The sequence below is a fragment of the Neofelis nebulosa genome, chromosome 10 (genome assembly GCF_028018385.1).
Source record: "Neofelis nebulosa isolate mNeoNeb1 chromosome 10, mNeoNeb1.pri, whole genome shotgun sequence".
Classification (NCBI taxonomy): Eukaryota; Metazoa; Chordata; class Mammalia; order Carnivora; family Felidae; genus Neofelis; species Neofelis nebulosa.
In genome coordinates, this window is record NC_080791.1 from 98,123,388 (window position 1) to 98,138,822 (window position 15,435).

At 49.3% G+C, this 15,435-nt stretch overlaps 1 protein-coding gene across 2 annotated transcripts in view; it reads left to right on the forward strand.

Annotated features, from left to right (window-relative positions):
* Window positions 1-232: 232 nt before the first annotated feature.
* CRY2 (cryptochrome circadian regulator 2) overlaps window positions 233-15,435 on the forward strand; it is a 34,263-nt gene continuing 19,060 nt past the window's right edge. Inside the window, exons 1-5 of one of the 2 annotated variants that reach the window (XM_058688761.1) lie at window positions 233-486; window positions 8,034-8,142; window positions 10,916-11,058; window positions 12,676-12,860; window positions 13,592-13,680. In XM_058688761.1, coding sequence (XP_058544744.1) covers window positions 266-486; window positions 8,034-8,142; window positions 10,916-11,058; window positions 12,676-12,860; window positions 13,592-13,680 — 747 coding nt within the window. In that variant the 5' untranslated portion in view covers window positions 233-265. The remainder of the gene's footprint in view (window positions 487-8,033; window positions 8,143-10,915; window positions 11,059-12,675; window positions 12,861-13,591; window positions 13,681-15,435) is intronic. The other variant, XM_058688760.1, reaches the window with a different exon arrangement.

Genomic DNA, 15,435 nt, shown 5'->3' on the forward strand with positions numbered 1-15,435 from the left:
CCAGCCTGCGTCACCAGCCCAGCCCGCCGCCTCCAAAGCGCCCGACCGACACATGGTGGGAACGTGAGGGGGCGGTGCCGGACTCGGCGTCGCTGGGCCAATCGCCCGGCGGGAGGCGCCCAACCAATGGCAGAGGGACTCTAGGGCCTCGGGGGCGGGGCCACAGTGAGGAGCGGCGACGTCATAGGTCACTGGGCGGGCCGGAGGTGGGGCCCGCGGCGCCGACGGGGGTGGAGCGGCGGAGGCCTGAGCAGTCTGAGCAGTGATGGCGGCGGCTGTGGTGACGGCGGCGGCGGCGGCGGCGGCCCCGGCGCCGGTAGCCGGAGCGGATGGCGCCTCCTCAGTGCACTGGTTCCGCAAAGGGCTGCGGCTCCACGACAACCCCGCGCTGCTGGCGGCCGTGCGCGGGGCGCGCTGCGTACGCTGCGTTTACATCCTGGACCCTTGGTTCGCGGCCTCCTCCTCAGTGGGGATCAATCGTTGGAGGTAAGGGGGTCCAGAGCCGGGTCGCGGGGCCCCGGGGGCAGCGGCCTGGCTCCGAGGGCTCCCGCGAACAGCCCGGGTCGCCTCCGCCCCATAGACAGGGAGGCTCTGCCCCTCAGTCCCCACGGCCGGAAGACCCCGGCCTGCGGGAGGTGGGACAGGGAGACGGAACCGGGTTTCCAGAAGGGAGAAGCCAGGGCTGGGGAAGCAATTCGTCATCTCAGTAATGGCCTGGGTGGGCCAGGGCTCGACCTCTGACGGCCGCGTTCGCACTGTGTGTTAGCCCCTTTGGGGCCCCACAGCATTCCTGCGGGACAGAGATCGTGCTCTCTCTCCATTGATCAGGGACTCCTGAGGCCTAGAGACACAAGTTGACCTGCCCAAAGACTTGGCAGCCAGGGAGTGGCAGAGCAGGGACTCCTGGTCTAGGGCTCTTAGGGGTGTGCTCTGGGAGGGGAAGAAAGCAGATACTGTGATGTGAGGGCAAGGACGGGTTTCTGAGTCCTAGTGCACCAGGTGCTCTGGCCTTCTTCAAGTAAAGAGCCCATTGCTGGGCTCCTGAAGGTCATCTCTAAGCTGGCTTGCTTGAATTCCCTCCACCAAAACCTTCCTGCCTCTGGAGGTGTCTAGAGACTCTGGCTTAGCATTAGATAAGGCAGGTGCAGTCTACCCTTTATGATAAAAACGCCAAGGGCTGGTCCAGGTAGAGGCACTTTGTGTCCTGAGCTAGAGAGCCTGGCAGATTTTAGGCCCTCATTAAATCACTGTTCGATTAATATCTACATTCCTACAGGGCCTTTGACTTCAGGATTTAACTCGGGCATGCGAGCTGCCACGTTCCAAATGCTCTGGCTTAGCATTAGATAAATGCTAACCCATTTTGGAGAATTCCCTCAGCTGCTAGCTATGAGCTTGCTAGGATAAAAAAAAAAAAAAAGAAGGAAGGAAGGAAAGAGAAGCAAACAGTGTCACTTGCTTCCTCCTCTTCTCATGAGATTAATTTTAAAGGACAGTTGAGCCTCTATACATTGGATTTTTATCCACTGATGCGCTGAGGTTAGGGAGCAGGATAGCTGTGATATCAAGGAGACCCCTCTTTGATGATTCCCAGGAAGATGCAGTCGACAGAATCCTGGGGAACGATTAACAGATAGGTAGCTGATGTCTTTTCTCTGTAACCAGGGTTTAAAACCAAGAGGTTTTGAGACATCGTGTACCCGTCTCTCTTTAAAACACCCCGCAGCTGTCCCTTGGTTTGTTTGCGTTGCTCTGGGGAATGTTTGCCTGTGGCCTTGTTGCACGGGTGGGCAGCGTTATCCCCAAGATACAGTGGCTGTCAGCTCACCATTCTTTTCCTCTCCAAGGCATGTGCCCTGCTAGGGGAGTGAGTGCCCCTAGCAGTGGGTCTATTAAATGCCCCCTCCTGCCCCATTTATGTAGAGAGAACAACTAAAGATAGTCCTGTGGAGAGCCTGCCCACACAGTTTTCAGGGCTGTTCTATTGCTCTGCCTCTGCTCCAGTTTCTATAGATAGGAGGTTGGGTTTGACAGACATCCTCAAATGACCGTCCCTAGTATGGACGTTAAACAAGGCCTCAGACTTTGCCCCTCTCCTTATGGCAGTGTGCCGATTAGAGCATAGTAAATACAGTCTGACCGCCTGCTTGCTGCATGGTCATGAAAGAGGTTTTGTTTTGTTTCGTTTCGTTTTGCCGGATATTGGGGGACATCGCATAAGACTGCTGACACGTATGTGGTAGTGGAGATTAAAACTCAACACCAAAACCGCTGTTGCTGTTTAAACGCAGGTTTGCTAGGATCTAGGTGTGTATGGATTTTTGTGGGTCACTCTTTTGTGATTGTGCTTTTGAACAAGTGAAGAAGAGGAACGTGCCAGCTCGCATGCCCGAGTTAAATCCTGAAGTCAAAGGCCGTGTAGGCATGTAGATATTAATCGAACAGTGATTTAATGAGGGCCTAAAATCTGCCAGGCGCCGCTCTGGGTGCTGCTGGGACATAGTAATGAACAAGCCATTGTGGTGTCCAGAGCTTCTGGAGCCTACATTTTAGTGACGGAGGACAAGTAAACAATCGTGATTCAGGAGAACTGAATGCCACGAAATAAATAAAATAGGGGGACGGACCAGAGCAGCATCTGTCTTGCTGAACATGGGAATCACTAAAAGATCTTTAACAGATGCCTGGACTTCCTTCTCCCCCAATTCTGATTTAATGGTTCTGGGTTACAGCCTGAGCATCAGGGTTTTTAAAGCTCTCATGTGCAGTGAAGCCTGAGAACCACAGGCTCAAGCCCGACAGCTTGGGAGATGTGTTGCAGTGCATTGGCAGGGAGGCTAATTAGCTTTGGCATTCAGAAGGAAGAGGTGAAAAAACACAAGACAGATCGAATATGATAACTGCTCCTGGACCTGGAAGCAGTCGCACTGCTGCCACCCCCATCGTACACTTTGCTCCCGTGGTCAGATCCAGGGCAGAGCTGTGGGACTGTTTTACACACTCGGTTGGGGGTTGGGAGAGTGATGGAGCCAGCCGTACCTCTGCGTAACTTCAATATGTGTAATCTTCCAGCGGCTGTTTCTGGCTCTGGGAGTCGTCTGGGAGAACTGTGCTGCAGCATAACATCCAGGCTCTGCAGATACTTCAGTTGCTGCCTCAGAGAAGCCTCCCGAGAAGGGGTGGGCTGTGGGCCATCTGCAAGAGGTGGGGGGAATCGAGATCTGAGATTCTGTTCTCTTCCTGCACTTCCTACACTTACTCCCGCATGGCATTTTCGGCAGATGAATCAGATTAAAATAACCATGAATGGCACTTTCTAAGAGTAAAACAGGACAGAGAAAGGCAACCAAGAAATCTGTATATTTATTAGCATAGCAGAAGGGCTAGCCTACTCCTTGCCTTGGTGGTAGTGGGAAGTTGATGGGCTAATTGTAGCTCAATAAGCCTCAGGACTTTTTTTTCGTCAAGCACTAGTTGGCTTAATCCTTTGCCATTTTCCCCAGCCCTGCCTTCCCCAAATTTGCTGCATTTGGAAGGAGGTTCTGCAGTGAGGACCACCCAAAAAAAGGGGGGGGTGGTGGTAATCAGCTTCTGGATTTAAAAATGGGTATTGCCTTCCTCTTGCTCCTGCAACTTAGATTGGGTGTTGGCAGCAATTCACTAAAACCTTTATTTAAATCATTTTCTCCCTAGCTCTGTGCTGCAGGTGCATTCAGGAGCTTCTGGGACAGGGGGAGTTGGTAGAAATACGATATAAGCCTGTATAATTCAGAATTAATAAGTGAGGTGAACTGGAACCTCCCCAGCATGCCTGATGAGAACAAGTGTGTCTCATCCCAGTGCTGGGAGCTAATCACTGTGAGACTGTCGATTTAGCCGGTTCTTCCCTGGAACTCGGTCAGCAAGCAGGGGATTGAGCATTGTAGTCTACTGGGGGAGAAATGTGAGTTTCTCTGAGCTCTTCACACTGGTATCCAAGCGAGTCACATTACTGTTCTGCTGCTGAGGAAATGTTTCCATTTGCCGGAAAAGGGATAAAAACCTTCATCTTTCTCTCAGATAAAAATATATTTATTCTTTCCTAATTTCAGAGTGATGGTGAGAGATCAATCCCTGCTATGGATTGTGGATTTAGGTTATCCTTTTCCATGGGACTTACACTCTCTGACTTAGGATAAATTAATTTCTATTAATATCCTAGGTAGTCAGTCTGGGCAGGCCTATGATATCATCATGTAGTTAGATAACCTTGGCTTGAAGCAGAGGAATTTGGTCAAGGGCAATCTAGACCCAAAAAAGAGTTCACCGTCATCCTCCCTCCTCCTATTAACAACAAATAAAATATTCCTCAACACAGAATCTTCCATCTCTGGGGAAGGTCTTCTCTAAAAATCCGCCTGTCTTATTCTAAAACGCTAGCCCCATGGAGTCCCTGAATTACAGAGTCCTTTCTGTATTTTTGGAAGTCCCTGTTTGGCCTTCTCCAGTTCTGTCTGCCTCTAGCTCCAGAGGACTTACGTAATATAATTCAGTTGCACGTGTTGTCTAATCCTAAGGGTGAGCTTTAACTGCTCACATAGGACCGTGTGCTCTAAATTTCGGCCATGTGAGCTCAGCTTAGAGCTGCCAAGGGTGAGCTGCCAGCCCCAAACACTGGTATCTCCAGTGCACAGGCCAGTTTTCTTTAGAGTCCACCCTTATTGGAGTAAAGAGAAACTGGCCATGTGGAGAGGAGGGCTCTAAAGGAGGGCAAAAGGCCCAAAATTCTCTCCAGTGAAAGAATGGACACACCGGCCCCAGTGAACCTTTGCCCAGTAGCAGTGCAGCTCCCTGTTTCTTTGGTGTTACGCAAAGCTGTCACCTGGCAGGTGAGGTGAGCCACCATAGCAGTGGCTTCTCTTTCTCTGGCTGCCTGGAGGCTGGGGCTCCTGGGGGCCTGTTGCCTCTTATGGGGGCCATCCTGTAAACCTCCTTCCTGGAGAAGCCCTGTAGGGCTGGACTCAGGGGGGAAGTTGGAAGTAACAAAGCATATCTAGAGCACCAAAGAAGAGGCAGAAACCAGGATCTCAGAGAAAGTTTAGTAGAAACAAATTAGAAGCAAAGAAAGGCAACTTGTAAACAGAAGCTAGAAGTGAAGTTCAGCTTTCTAGAACAGTGCTTGTGAAACTTTAGTGTGCAAAGGAATCACCGGGGGCTCTTGCTAAAATGCAGATTCTGATCCTGGACGTCTTTCTGGGATTCTGCATTTCATCAAGCTTCTGGGAGATTCACAGCCATTGATCCTCAGAGGAGCACGGATCTGGTAGCAAAGTTGTTGGCTGTGGTTCTCCTTGATGGCTGCGTCTTGAACAGCACAGCCTCAGCACTCACATCGTAAGTCCTGGTCAAGAAGCAATGGAGCCTGGCGGCCTGGTTTGAATTCTGGCCACTCTGTGCCTCGGTTTCCTCATCTATAAAATGGGAATAATGTTTCCTCATCTATAAAATGGGAATAATGATAGTATCTACCTCATAGGTCAGTTTGAGAATTAAATGAGATAATGTACATAAAATAAGTAGACTGGTGCTGGGTTCATTGAAAATGCTCATCAAATGTTAGTTGTTGCTGTCATCATTATTATCATTTGGTTGCTGAATTCAGAATCGGGCCTTCTGCTTCCTGCTTCAGCTGTAGACATCTCACGTCAAAGAAGAAAAGGGCTCTCGTGGGGTTATCTTCCTTGAGAGCCACTGCAAGGAATCTCTCCTTTCAGTAAATGAGGTCTGGAAATAAAGTTCTGTAGAAACAGCTGGAAGCTAGCTTTCGTGTGCATGTCAGCCTTATTTATAGCTTCAGACTGAAAGCCTGTGCAGCCTGGGGGACTGTGAGGGAGGAGGCCACCGAAGTGCATGGCAAGGACATTCCTGGGAGCCGCAGATGAAGGACCTTCTGCCCTGAGGTTGTGGAATTTAGGTCTCCAGTCACCTGCAGCATTCTCGCTGGCAGGGCCCAGGTTTCAGGTGGCATGAGGCTATTTACATGGGTCTCTCCTATCTTCCTCTTGAGAGGAATGGTGCAGCCTGGGAGGAGGCCGACACAAGTGCGTCACTCCCGGCTTAGCTTTCCTTTTTTAAGGGCGTCAGTTTTTCAAAAACAGAAATTCACAGAGGCGGAGCTTTGGGTTTGCATGAAGCAGCAGTCTCCATTCCCATCGCCTTGGAGAGTCTCTGCTGGCTGGCATGATGCTTTGGGCTGAGCCCAGGACTCTGCTCATGCTGGAATCTGGGCCTGTGGCATTCGCTGCCATGGGAGTGTCATGTCGCAGACGTCAGACTCAGCAGTGGGGACTGGTTCTAGTTGGCAGCCTGGGAACGGTGGCTGCTTCTCTAAGTCTGCAGTCGTCAGGGGATGTGATGTGTGCTGCGGAAGAGGCACAGGGTTTCGTTGCGTTCAAAAAAAAACCTAGTGATTTCCGTCATTGACAGAGATGGGTGGGAGATACCAAAATATAGATAGCAGTGGTATCTGCGAACCAGGCTGACCTGTCAGGGCTTAGTTCCTGAGGAAGATCAGAGTGTCAGTGAGTTGCCTATAGTCAGGTTTGTGTTTGTCAGAGAGATTCCGAACACGTGAGGTCTGGCAGCATCTCAGCCCCTGGAAGAGTGTCGGGCGTGTCACTAAAAGGCTTTAGAAATGGAGCACAGGTTCCTATCCCAGCTTTGTCACTTAACGATTATGATCTTAAGCAAATTAATTATCTTCTCAGTGTCTCATTTTCCTCATCTATAAAATGAAGATATTTCCCTTCAAAATGTATTGAGAGAATTAAAAAGAAAACACGTCAAAAAGCATAACAGATATATAATAACACAATGACATTGTTTGTCTCTTTGGAGGGGAATTAAATCCCTCATGGACAAAGGGGAGACTTTTTACCATGTAAACTTTTTACAACTTGAATTTTGAATTACATAGTTATCTTTAAAATGTTGATTTCATTTAATTTAAAAATAAAACACATGTCAGGGGTGCCTGGCTGGCATGCGACTCTTGATCTTGGGGTTGTGAGTTCAAGCCCCATGTTGGGCATAGAGATTACTAAATAAATTAAATAAACTTAAAAAAAACACACACATGTCATAAAAAGGTATTGATAGATTTCTCAGAAAGGTGGTTGTGCCTAACCGAACAGTAAATAAATGTTTGCGGTCACATCATAATAATAAATAGAACACCGAAGGCACTCAGCAAATGCTTTTTCCTTCCCCGTGGTGATCCAGCTCTCAAGACTAGGTCTCTTGAGTATCTGGGGTCCCCACCCCGAAAAGCATGTGAGGGTATCCTATAGAGAAGTACCTTCTAAGGCCTTCTCTCTCTTAGGGTGAGAATCTGGCAGCTGGAGGCCTGGAGAATGAACCACCTGCCAAACAAAACCCTGAGAACTGGGGACCCGCCCAGGCTGTGGGGGTGCGGAGGTAGACAGGTGCAGCCCAGAGCATGAATGCACAAGGCAGGGGTCCGATGGGCCCGGGGAGGTAGGGTTTGCCAGGGCTCTCGCAGTCTTGTTCCTCTCTGGTAAGACCTCAGGCTTCCACACAATATTGCTCTTATTTTTCAGATGGATTTCTCCCCTGTTCTCCCTTTTGATTTTCACAGCAGCCTTACAATGGGTGAATATTCATACACAGGGCCCGAGGCTGCAAGGGAATAAGTGACTTCCCTCAGATCCACAGAGAAACAGCCCGAGGAGGAGCAGCTCACATCTGTCCCAGCCTTTCTATAAGCCAGGCACTGCACTAAATGTTTTTCACACATTATTTGATTTCCTTTTCTTAGCAATTTTAGGAGCTCGGTACCAACATCAGCTCCATGTTCCAGATTAGAAGAAAAAAGCTAAACAGGTTAAGTAATGGCTGGAGTAGTGCCCGGGTCTCTCTGGTCCTGGTACTAATGATGCTACTTGTTCAGCATAGTGTAAGCTTCTCCCTGCTTTGTTAGGAAAAAGAATGCCTCTTCATTATGTCACCTCTAAAAGGCCTGTTGGGTTCTGCAGGTTCCTACTTCAGTCTCTGGAAGATTTGGATACAAGTTTGAGGAAACTGAACTCTCGCCTGTTTGTAGTCCGGGGACAGCCCGCTGACGTGTTCCCAAGGCTATTCAAGGTACGTGTGCAGAGTCCTAGAGAAGACGGTGAGATGCTGTTCTCCAGAGTGTCCCCGCAGACTAAATGAGGTGATGTTCTGACTGAGAGAATGGAACCGGTCAGCGTGCTCTGACTGCTGCCTCTAGGGAAGTTGGGAGCAAAGCCAATCAGCTTGCCGACAGAATGGAAACTGTGTTAAAGGAAAAATTCTGTGAAACCACTGTCTTGTTGGAAAGTTCCCAGCTCAATCCAGACAAGGGATGTGGCAAGTTATTCCACCCCGGATGCCACTGGCTTCCTTAGATGTTTTCTTGGCTCAAGCCAGCAAGATTTATGAGGGCTCTTCCTATGCCAGGAGTTTGAAGACAAGTTTTCCTTTTTATTTAGCACAGGGTGTTTCCTGTCTTGCTGTGTTCTTGTTGGGAACAAAATCAGCCCTTTTGAGGGAGCTCCCTGCCTCCCCTGGGGCAAATGATTGATACAAATCTTCACTTGGGTACCATGTAGGCCTCTGTTCTATCAGGTAGCCAGTCCACTTGTCCCCACCCCCAGCCGCTTTCTTTTTAAAGCACATTTCAAGGTCCAAACAGAGGCAAAAGTACTCACGGACAGAGAGCTCTAGGACAGTCTGTCCTCATCCACAGCAGGGCAGGATTGTTTTTATGCCCCTTTCCACCCCAGCTCCCTTCCGTCCTCTTCCTGGGGGGAAAGACCAGAGGAGAGGTCTCATGTCAAGATAAGCAGCTTACTAAATACCTTCTCATTCACTTCACCTCCCTGCATCCCACACACGTACACACACAAATCACATAGTGCTGAAAATAGCGTTCATTGAGGGCAGACTATGAGTCAAACAGCATTCTAAGTGTTTTACATGTATTAATTCACATAGCCGCCTAAGAGTACCTACTGCTGTCCCTGTTCTATAGATGAGGGAACAATAACTTCATGGTCATGCAGCTAAGTGGTGATCTAAGACTTGAGCCCCGCTCTCAGACTCCAGATTTGTGTTCTTAACCCCCACACCGTTAAACACATGTGCCTCGCTTCTTGCTCTGCATTGTGTCCCCTGTCTCCTCTCCTCCTAGCACCTCAGAGGCCAACCCAGCAATAGCCCAGAAATTCAGACAGATCATTCATTCAGCCACTCAGCATATAATAGTCCTTCCCCTTACTCACTGTTTTAGTTGCTCACTGTCAACTGTAGTCTGGAAGCAGATGATCTGACTGTATGTCAGAAGGTCACTCAGTCGCCTAACACATCATTCACCTCACTCCATCTCATGTAGACATTTTATCATCTCACATCATCACAAAGAGAAAGGTGGGTACAGTACAATAAGGTATTTTAAGAGAGCGACCACGTTTGCATGACTTTTATTACAGTATATTTTCTAATTGTTCTTTTATTATTAGTTACTGTTGTGTTAATCTCCTGTGCCTAACTTACAAATTAAACTCTATCATAGGTAAATACGTGTCGGAAAAAAACAGTACTATATGTAGGGTTCAGTGCTATCTGCAGTTTCAGGCATCCGCTGGTGGTCTTGGAACACATCCCCTTCAGATCAGAGGTGACGACTGTATATTTATTGAGCTTCTAGTATGTCCTAGACCCCCTGCTAGGTACTAGGGTAATGCTGAATGAGACAGCATTCTTGCTCTGAGAGTTCACACGCTAATGTGGGAAATAGACAAGTAATGGGCAGCTTCATTGCCATATGGTAAATGCTGTGATGGAAAAAGCGCCAGGTGCGGGAAAATCCTATTGAAAGAGAAGGTCAAGGAAAGCTTCTTGGAGAAGGTGGCATCTAATAATATTTTATTACTATCCACAGAGTTATGAGTATTTAGCAATGTCATCTATATGAATTGCTAAACACGGTACCTGGCTCATGGTAAAGGCTCAATAAATGTTTAGTCCTGTTATCCTAGACGAGGGTATAGTCAGCCCTCTCAGGACCCACACCACAGACAGAGCTGAGTCAGGTCCCTTATGGAAAGGGCATTTGCCCTGGGGGGTTAGAGTTTTAAGGGACCATGGCCAGAGACTTTGGTTGGAATATGGATTTCTTCTTGACAGTCATGTTCTAGGGCTTTCTGTGAGTTATCTGTACAATCTTTTACTGGGCCAGCTTTCTCCCAGTATTGCAAGGAAATCTAGAAAATTCTACTAGAAAACACTAAAGACTTAGAAAAGAATTCCTTTATTTTTTAGCATGTGGCCCCTCTGGTCTGATTTCTCTGACCTCTGGACTAAGAATTGCGCCTCCTTCCCCGACTTGCTGAGAGAGCTGGGTAGAGCCTGTGATCTCTGTTTGCTACTGGCCTCAGGAGTGTTGCCGTGGAAACCATTAGGACACTTCACATAGCACAAGTCTGCCAAGAAAACCAAGCCAGAAGTTTGCAGGGCCCTGAGGAGCTCCGGGAAAGGCATGCTGGGCGCTGTCTCCACCAGTAGGCCTCCCCTGGGAGCGTTGTATTTATAGCCACTTGCTGCAGTCTCCTACCCCCAGGACCCAGCAAGCATACAGGACTACCCACCTCTCTCTTGATTCCACCAGTCTCGGGCTCCACTGTCGCCATGCTTTTGGCCTCACCTCAAAGACCTGCTCTCCTCAAACCTGTGAACCTCAGATTGTTGGCTTTCCAGTTCAAATCTTTGTCCCTAGTTTGTTCTGCAGCCCACTCTGACAGGTCTCCAGATTTGTTTCCTGCAAGGAAGGAGCAGAGTTCTCTGCTTCATTTTCCTCCCCAAACAGTGTTCAGCATAACAGATTCTCTCCCCACAGGAATGGGGGGTGACCCGCTTGACCTTTGAATACGACTCTGAACCTTTTGGGAAAGAACGTGACGCAGCCATCATGAAGATGGCCAAGGAGGCCGGTGTGGAGGTGGTGACTGAGAACTCTCACACTCTCTATGACCTGGACAGGTGAGAAATGGGTCCCTGGGCTCAGCTTGCCAATTATGGAAGTTGGTGGTTCTGGCCCCTGCTGAGCAGAACTCTGGGAGGTTTACCGATAGAGCCACCTGGCACATGAGGTATGGCATTTTCTAGAATCCGGAAGAGAATGGGCCCGAGTTGGGGCCTGTGGAACAGATCACAAAGAGCTGTACCCGATTTGGGTGCAAAGAGGCTCACTAAGGCCGACGGATGGAAGCAGTGAGGATCCCCATGCAAGGTCTTCACAGATCTGCCCCTAATCTGTTGTCCCGTCCACTCGCACTCCCACTTGTGTCCTGCTCCTGAAAGGCTGCCCTCTGACCTCAGTGGACCCTACCTGGTAACCTTCCTGACAGAGCTCTATTCCCATATACCCAATTTCTGTATCTAATGTGAGTTCCCCGGGCTCCCCTGGCTATCTGGGTTTCCAGGCCATGTATTTAGATGTTGTGCAGGAGGCTCTAGAGATCCCTGCGGGGGGCTGATAACTACAGAGCAGCCTCCTTCCCTAGGGACAGGCCTGTGTGCTTTCAGAGTGTCTAGGAGGAAACCCTCCCCTCCCCTCCCCTTCCCTGGCAGAGCTGTCACCCTCCTGCTGCTGCCGCTGCTTTTGCTGCCAAGCCAGCAGCCATCCCTGCTCCCTGCCGCACCCCCCCCCCCCCCACAAGCTAGTGGTGGCTGCCAGGAGGCCAGGTCACACATCTCTGCACGTGAGCTAGCTCTCAGGAGGAGCGGATGGGTGTGGAGCTCCTCCTCCTGCCACGTGCCAGCCGAAGGGGAGGTGACTGCAGGGGCAGCAGCCAACCTCACATCCCCAGCAAACCTACCCAGCCAGCCAGTTCTTGCGTAAGCTGCTTCTTGGCCAACAGGAAGAGCCCTGGGAGTCTGGCTCCAGGCCACCCCAATGCATTCTGTATAAACGGCCTCAGTTTTCCTCAGTCCTATATCTTCTTTCCTTAACCTGAGTTTGTCTCTGTTTCCCTTGCTCATGAAAACAACAACAACAACAAACACCTTTGAGAACTACCAAACGCCCTTTAAATAGTTACTGCTATTGACCACAGCCCCGATCTCTGATTTAGGAAAGATAGTCTATTCTCCATGTCTCTGTTCTAACAAATTGGGACCAAGAAGGGAATGATTTTTCAACAGAAGAACATGCTTGCAGTTCTTGTCAAAGGACTTCCTGAAGGCTTATGCCGGGAAAGACAGGAAGGGCCGTGGGGATTCCCATGGCGTGGACACACAGGCTGAGTACCAAGAAGGCTAGTGGGGATTTTTCTGTGATTAGAGAGATACGGTCAGTCTCTGTCTTTAGGAGGCTCCACGTCGACACCAGGGAACCTGGAATTGAGTCCCAGCTTTGGCCCCGCCTTGCTCCATTACCTGAGGCACCTGCTCCAGCTCTCTGGGCTTCATTTTCCCTCTCGGTAAAATGGAGATGTAGCCTCCCTTGCCCCTTCCTTTCCACTTAGGGGTGGGACCTGTGAGTGGATGAGGAAAGCCACCCTCCAAGCCTTCCAAGTCTGGGCCGTTTTCTGGGAGGGCAGGGACCTGAAGTGAAAGGCCTCATGCGTGACATCAGGTGTGCCTTGGGATTCCCAGGATTATCGACCTGAACGGGCAGAAGCCACCCCTTACCTACAAGCGCTTTCAGGCCATCATCAGCCGCATGGAGCTGCCCAGGAAGCCCGTGGGCTCCGTGACGAGCCAGCAGATGGAGAGCTGCAGGGCCGAGATCCAGGAGAACCATGATGAAGCCTATGGCGTGCCCTCCCTGGAGGAGCTGGGTGCGTACTTCCTGACCCAAACCTCCTCTTTTTTGTAAGATAACTTACTGGGTTTTTTCTCCTCTGTCAAAGTGATGCATGTTATTACAGATGTTATAGAAGGAACAGTGAAACAAAAATGGAAATAACAATCACTGTTATCCCCCTGCCCAGAGATGACCACTACTGATTTTGGAGCATGTCCTTCCAGTCTTTTTTTCTGTTCTTACTCATATACATCATCCTATGTTATGCTCCTGTTTTTGTACTTTTCTCTCTCAGAACATACAGGCACAGTCTAGTGCTGGCATCAGTGGGCTCCCCAACCCCAAGATAACTAGTATCGTTTCCATTGAAAGGGGGTCTGTCAGCCCCTCAGGTCACTGACTGTACCCTTTCTCCCCCATCCCGCGTTTTTTGATCCGAACAAAATTAGCCTTTCTCACCTGAAAACCACAGTCATTTCCAGCCAACCTGATAGGGCAAGCTGTACAGGATTGTTCTCATCTGTCTTGAATGAGGAGTGGCCGGGATAGGGAAGGCAAGGGAAAGGAGATAAAAACGTGACAGTGGAAAGAGAACCAGGATGACCTGGCACATGTTGAAATGTTAGGATGATCTCAGCGCCAGCAGCACCTAGAACACATAGTTCAGTTCCCACAAGGTTCAAAGAACACAATGTGTCGAGACTTGTTGAGCTGTCACTGGAACGGCCTGACCTCTGGTTCCATGACCTGCTCCTCCTCTTGTAGGGTTCCCTACTGAAGGACTTGGCCCGGCTGTTTGGCAAGGAGGAGAGACAGAAGCTCTGGCCCGCCTGGATAAGCATTTGGAACGGAAGGTATGGCCCCCATTTCTGTGACACACAACTTCAGATGCCAGGATCCAGGCAGCAGAGGATATGAGAGTCAGCTTCATGTCCCTTAGTGCCTCTTCCCTCAGAGTGGTTGAAAATGAAAAATATTCCGAGGCACCTGGCTGGCTCAGTCAGTGGACCATGTGACTTGTGATCTCGGGGTTGTGAGTTTGAGCCCCCCGTGGGGTCTAGAGATTACTTAAAAGTATACATCTTTAGGGGCATGTGGGTGGCTCAGTCGGTTAAGCCTCAGACTCTTGATTTCGGCTCAGGTCATGATCTCACGGTCTGAAGATCCATGCTCAGTGGGGAGCCTGCTTCAGATTGTCTCCCTCTGCCCCTCCCCAGCTTGTGCGCATGGGCGCTCCCTCCCTCTCCCTCCCTCTCTCTCTCTCTCTCTCTCATTCTCTCTCTCTCTCTCTCTGAATAAATAAATTTTTTAAAAATTTAAAAACTAAAAATCTTTAGGGCTCCTGGGTGGCTCAGTCGGTTAAGCGTCCAACTTCGGCCCAGGTCGTGACCCTGCACTTCGTGGGTTTGAGCCCTGCGTCAGGCTCTGCGCTGACAGCTTGGAGCCTGGAGCCTGCTTTAGATTCTGTGTCTCCCTTTCTTCCTGCTTCTCCCCTGCTTGCACTCTATCTCTCCTTCTCCCAAAAATAAATAAACAGTAAAAAAAAATTTTTTTAATAACAATCTTTAAAAATTTTGAAAAGAAAAAGAAAAATCTTCCTGATGGCAGTAACAACAATAATAACGACTACCATTTAATGAGTGTTTACCACATGCTGGTCACTGGGCTGAGTATTTCTGAGTTAAGTATCTGCTTGCATTATTTCCTATTTTCTTTTCAACATCCCTGCAAGGTAGGTGTTAAGCGCTCCATTTTACAGATTAGGAGATTAAGGTTTAGAGAGGATAAGTAACTTGCCTGAGGTCACACAGTTAACAAGTAGTGGAGTGAGATCTTGTTCTACGTGATTCCAAAACTTATACTAGGTTGCTTTTCTTTCATCTTTGTACAGGCTCCCCTTACTGAGAGGGTGTCTGGTCAGTGAAGTCCAGAAGATTAATTACTTTGTGTTTCTGTGTCCCATCTTCACCTTTTGCTGGGCCCCCTCAGCATTGATTTCTGTATTTTTGGACACAGAGAACAAATGGTCCACCTCCCAATAAAGTGGGAATTGGCAAAGGGAAGGAAAGAGGTGGAGGCCTCAAAGGCACTCCTTAATAATGTCACACGGCTTCCATGACCCTAGGACTAGAGGAGCAGAGACGGTTCTCATGATTGAGTCAGCTCCTGGTTTCCTGCCCACCGTGGCTGTTTTATAGACTGATAGACTGGTTCTCAACTTTTTGTATTCTCAGATGGGTGGGCATTTGGCCCAGCAGCCAGGTGATAACAATGGAACAAGGAGACTAAGGCAGACCTACAAGGGAAGAATGCTTCCCAGCCCTGGAGGTGCCTCACCAGCAGTGAAAATGTGCCACAGGACCCACCTCCCTTGGGATGGCCCTATCTTCGTGTTACCGTCAGCCACCCCAGCCAGCCCCACCAACTTAAAAGGATAAGACTGATGTCCAAGGGCTATGGGGAGGACCAGCTGTCCCTGTCCACATAAGGAGCTTTACCCAAAGATCCTTGGGTACACAAGAACACAGGCTGGGCTCAGGGGGCAGAGTGGTAGAGATCACAGATGGGATGGCAGGACTAGAATAAGACTGACAAGCATAAAGAGCTAA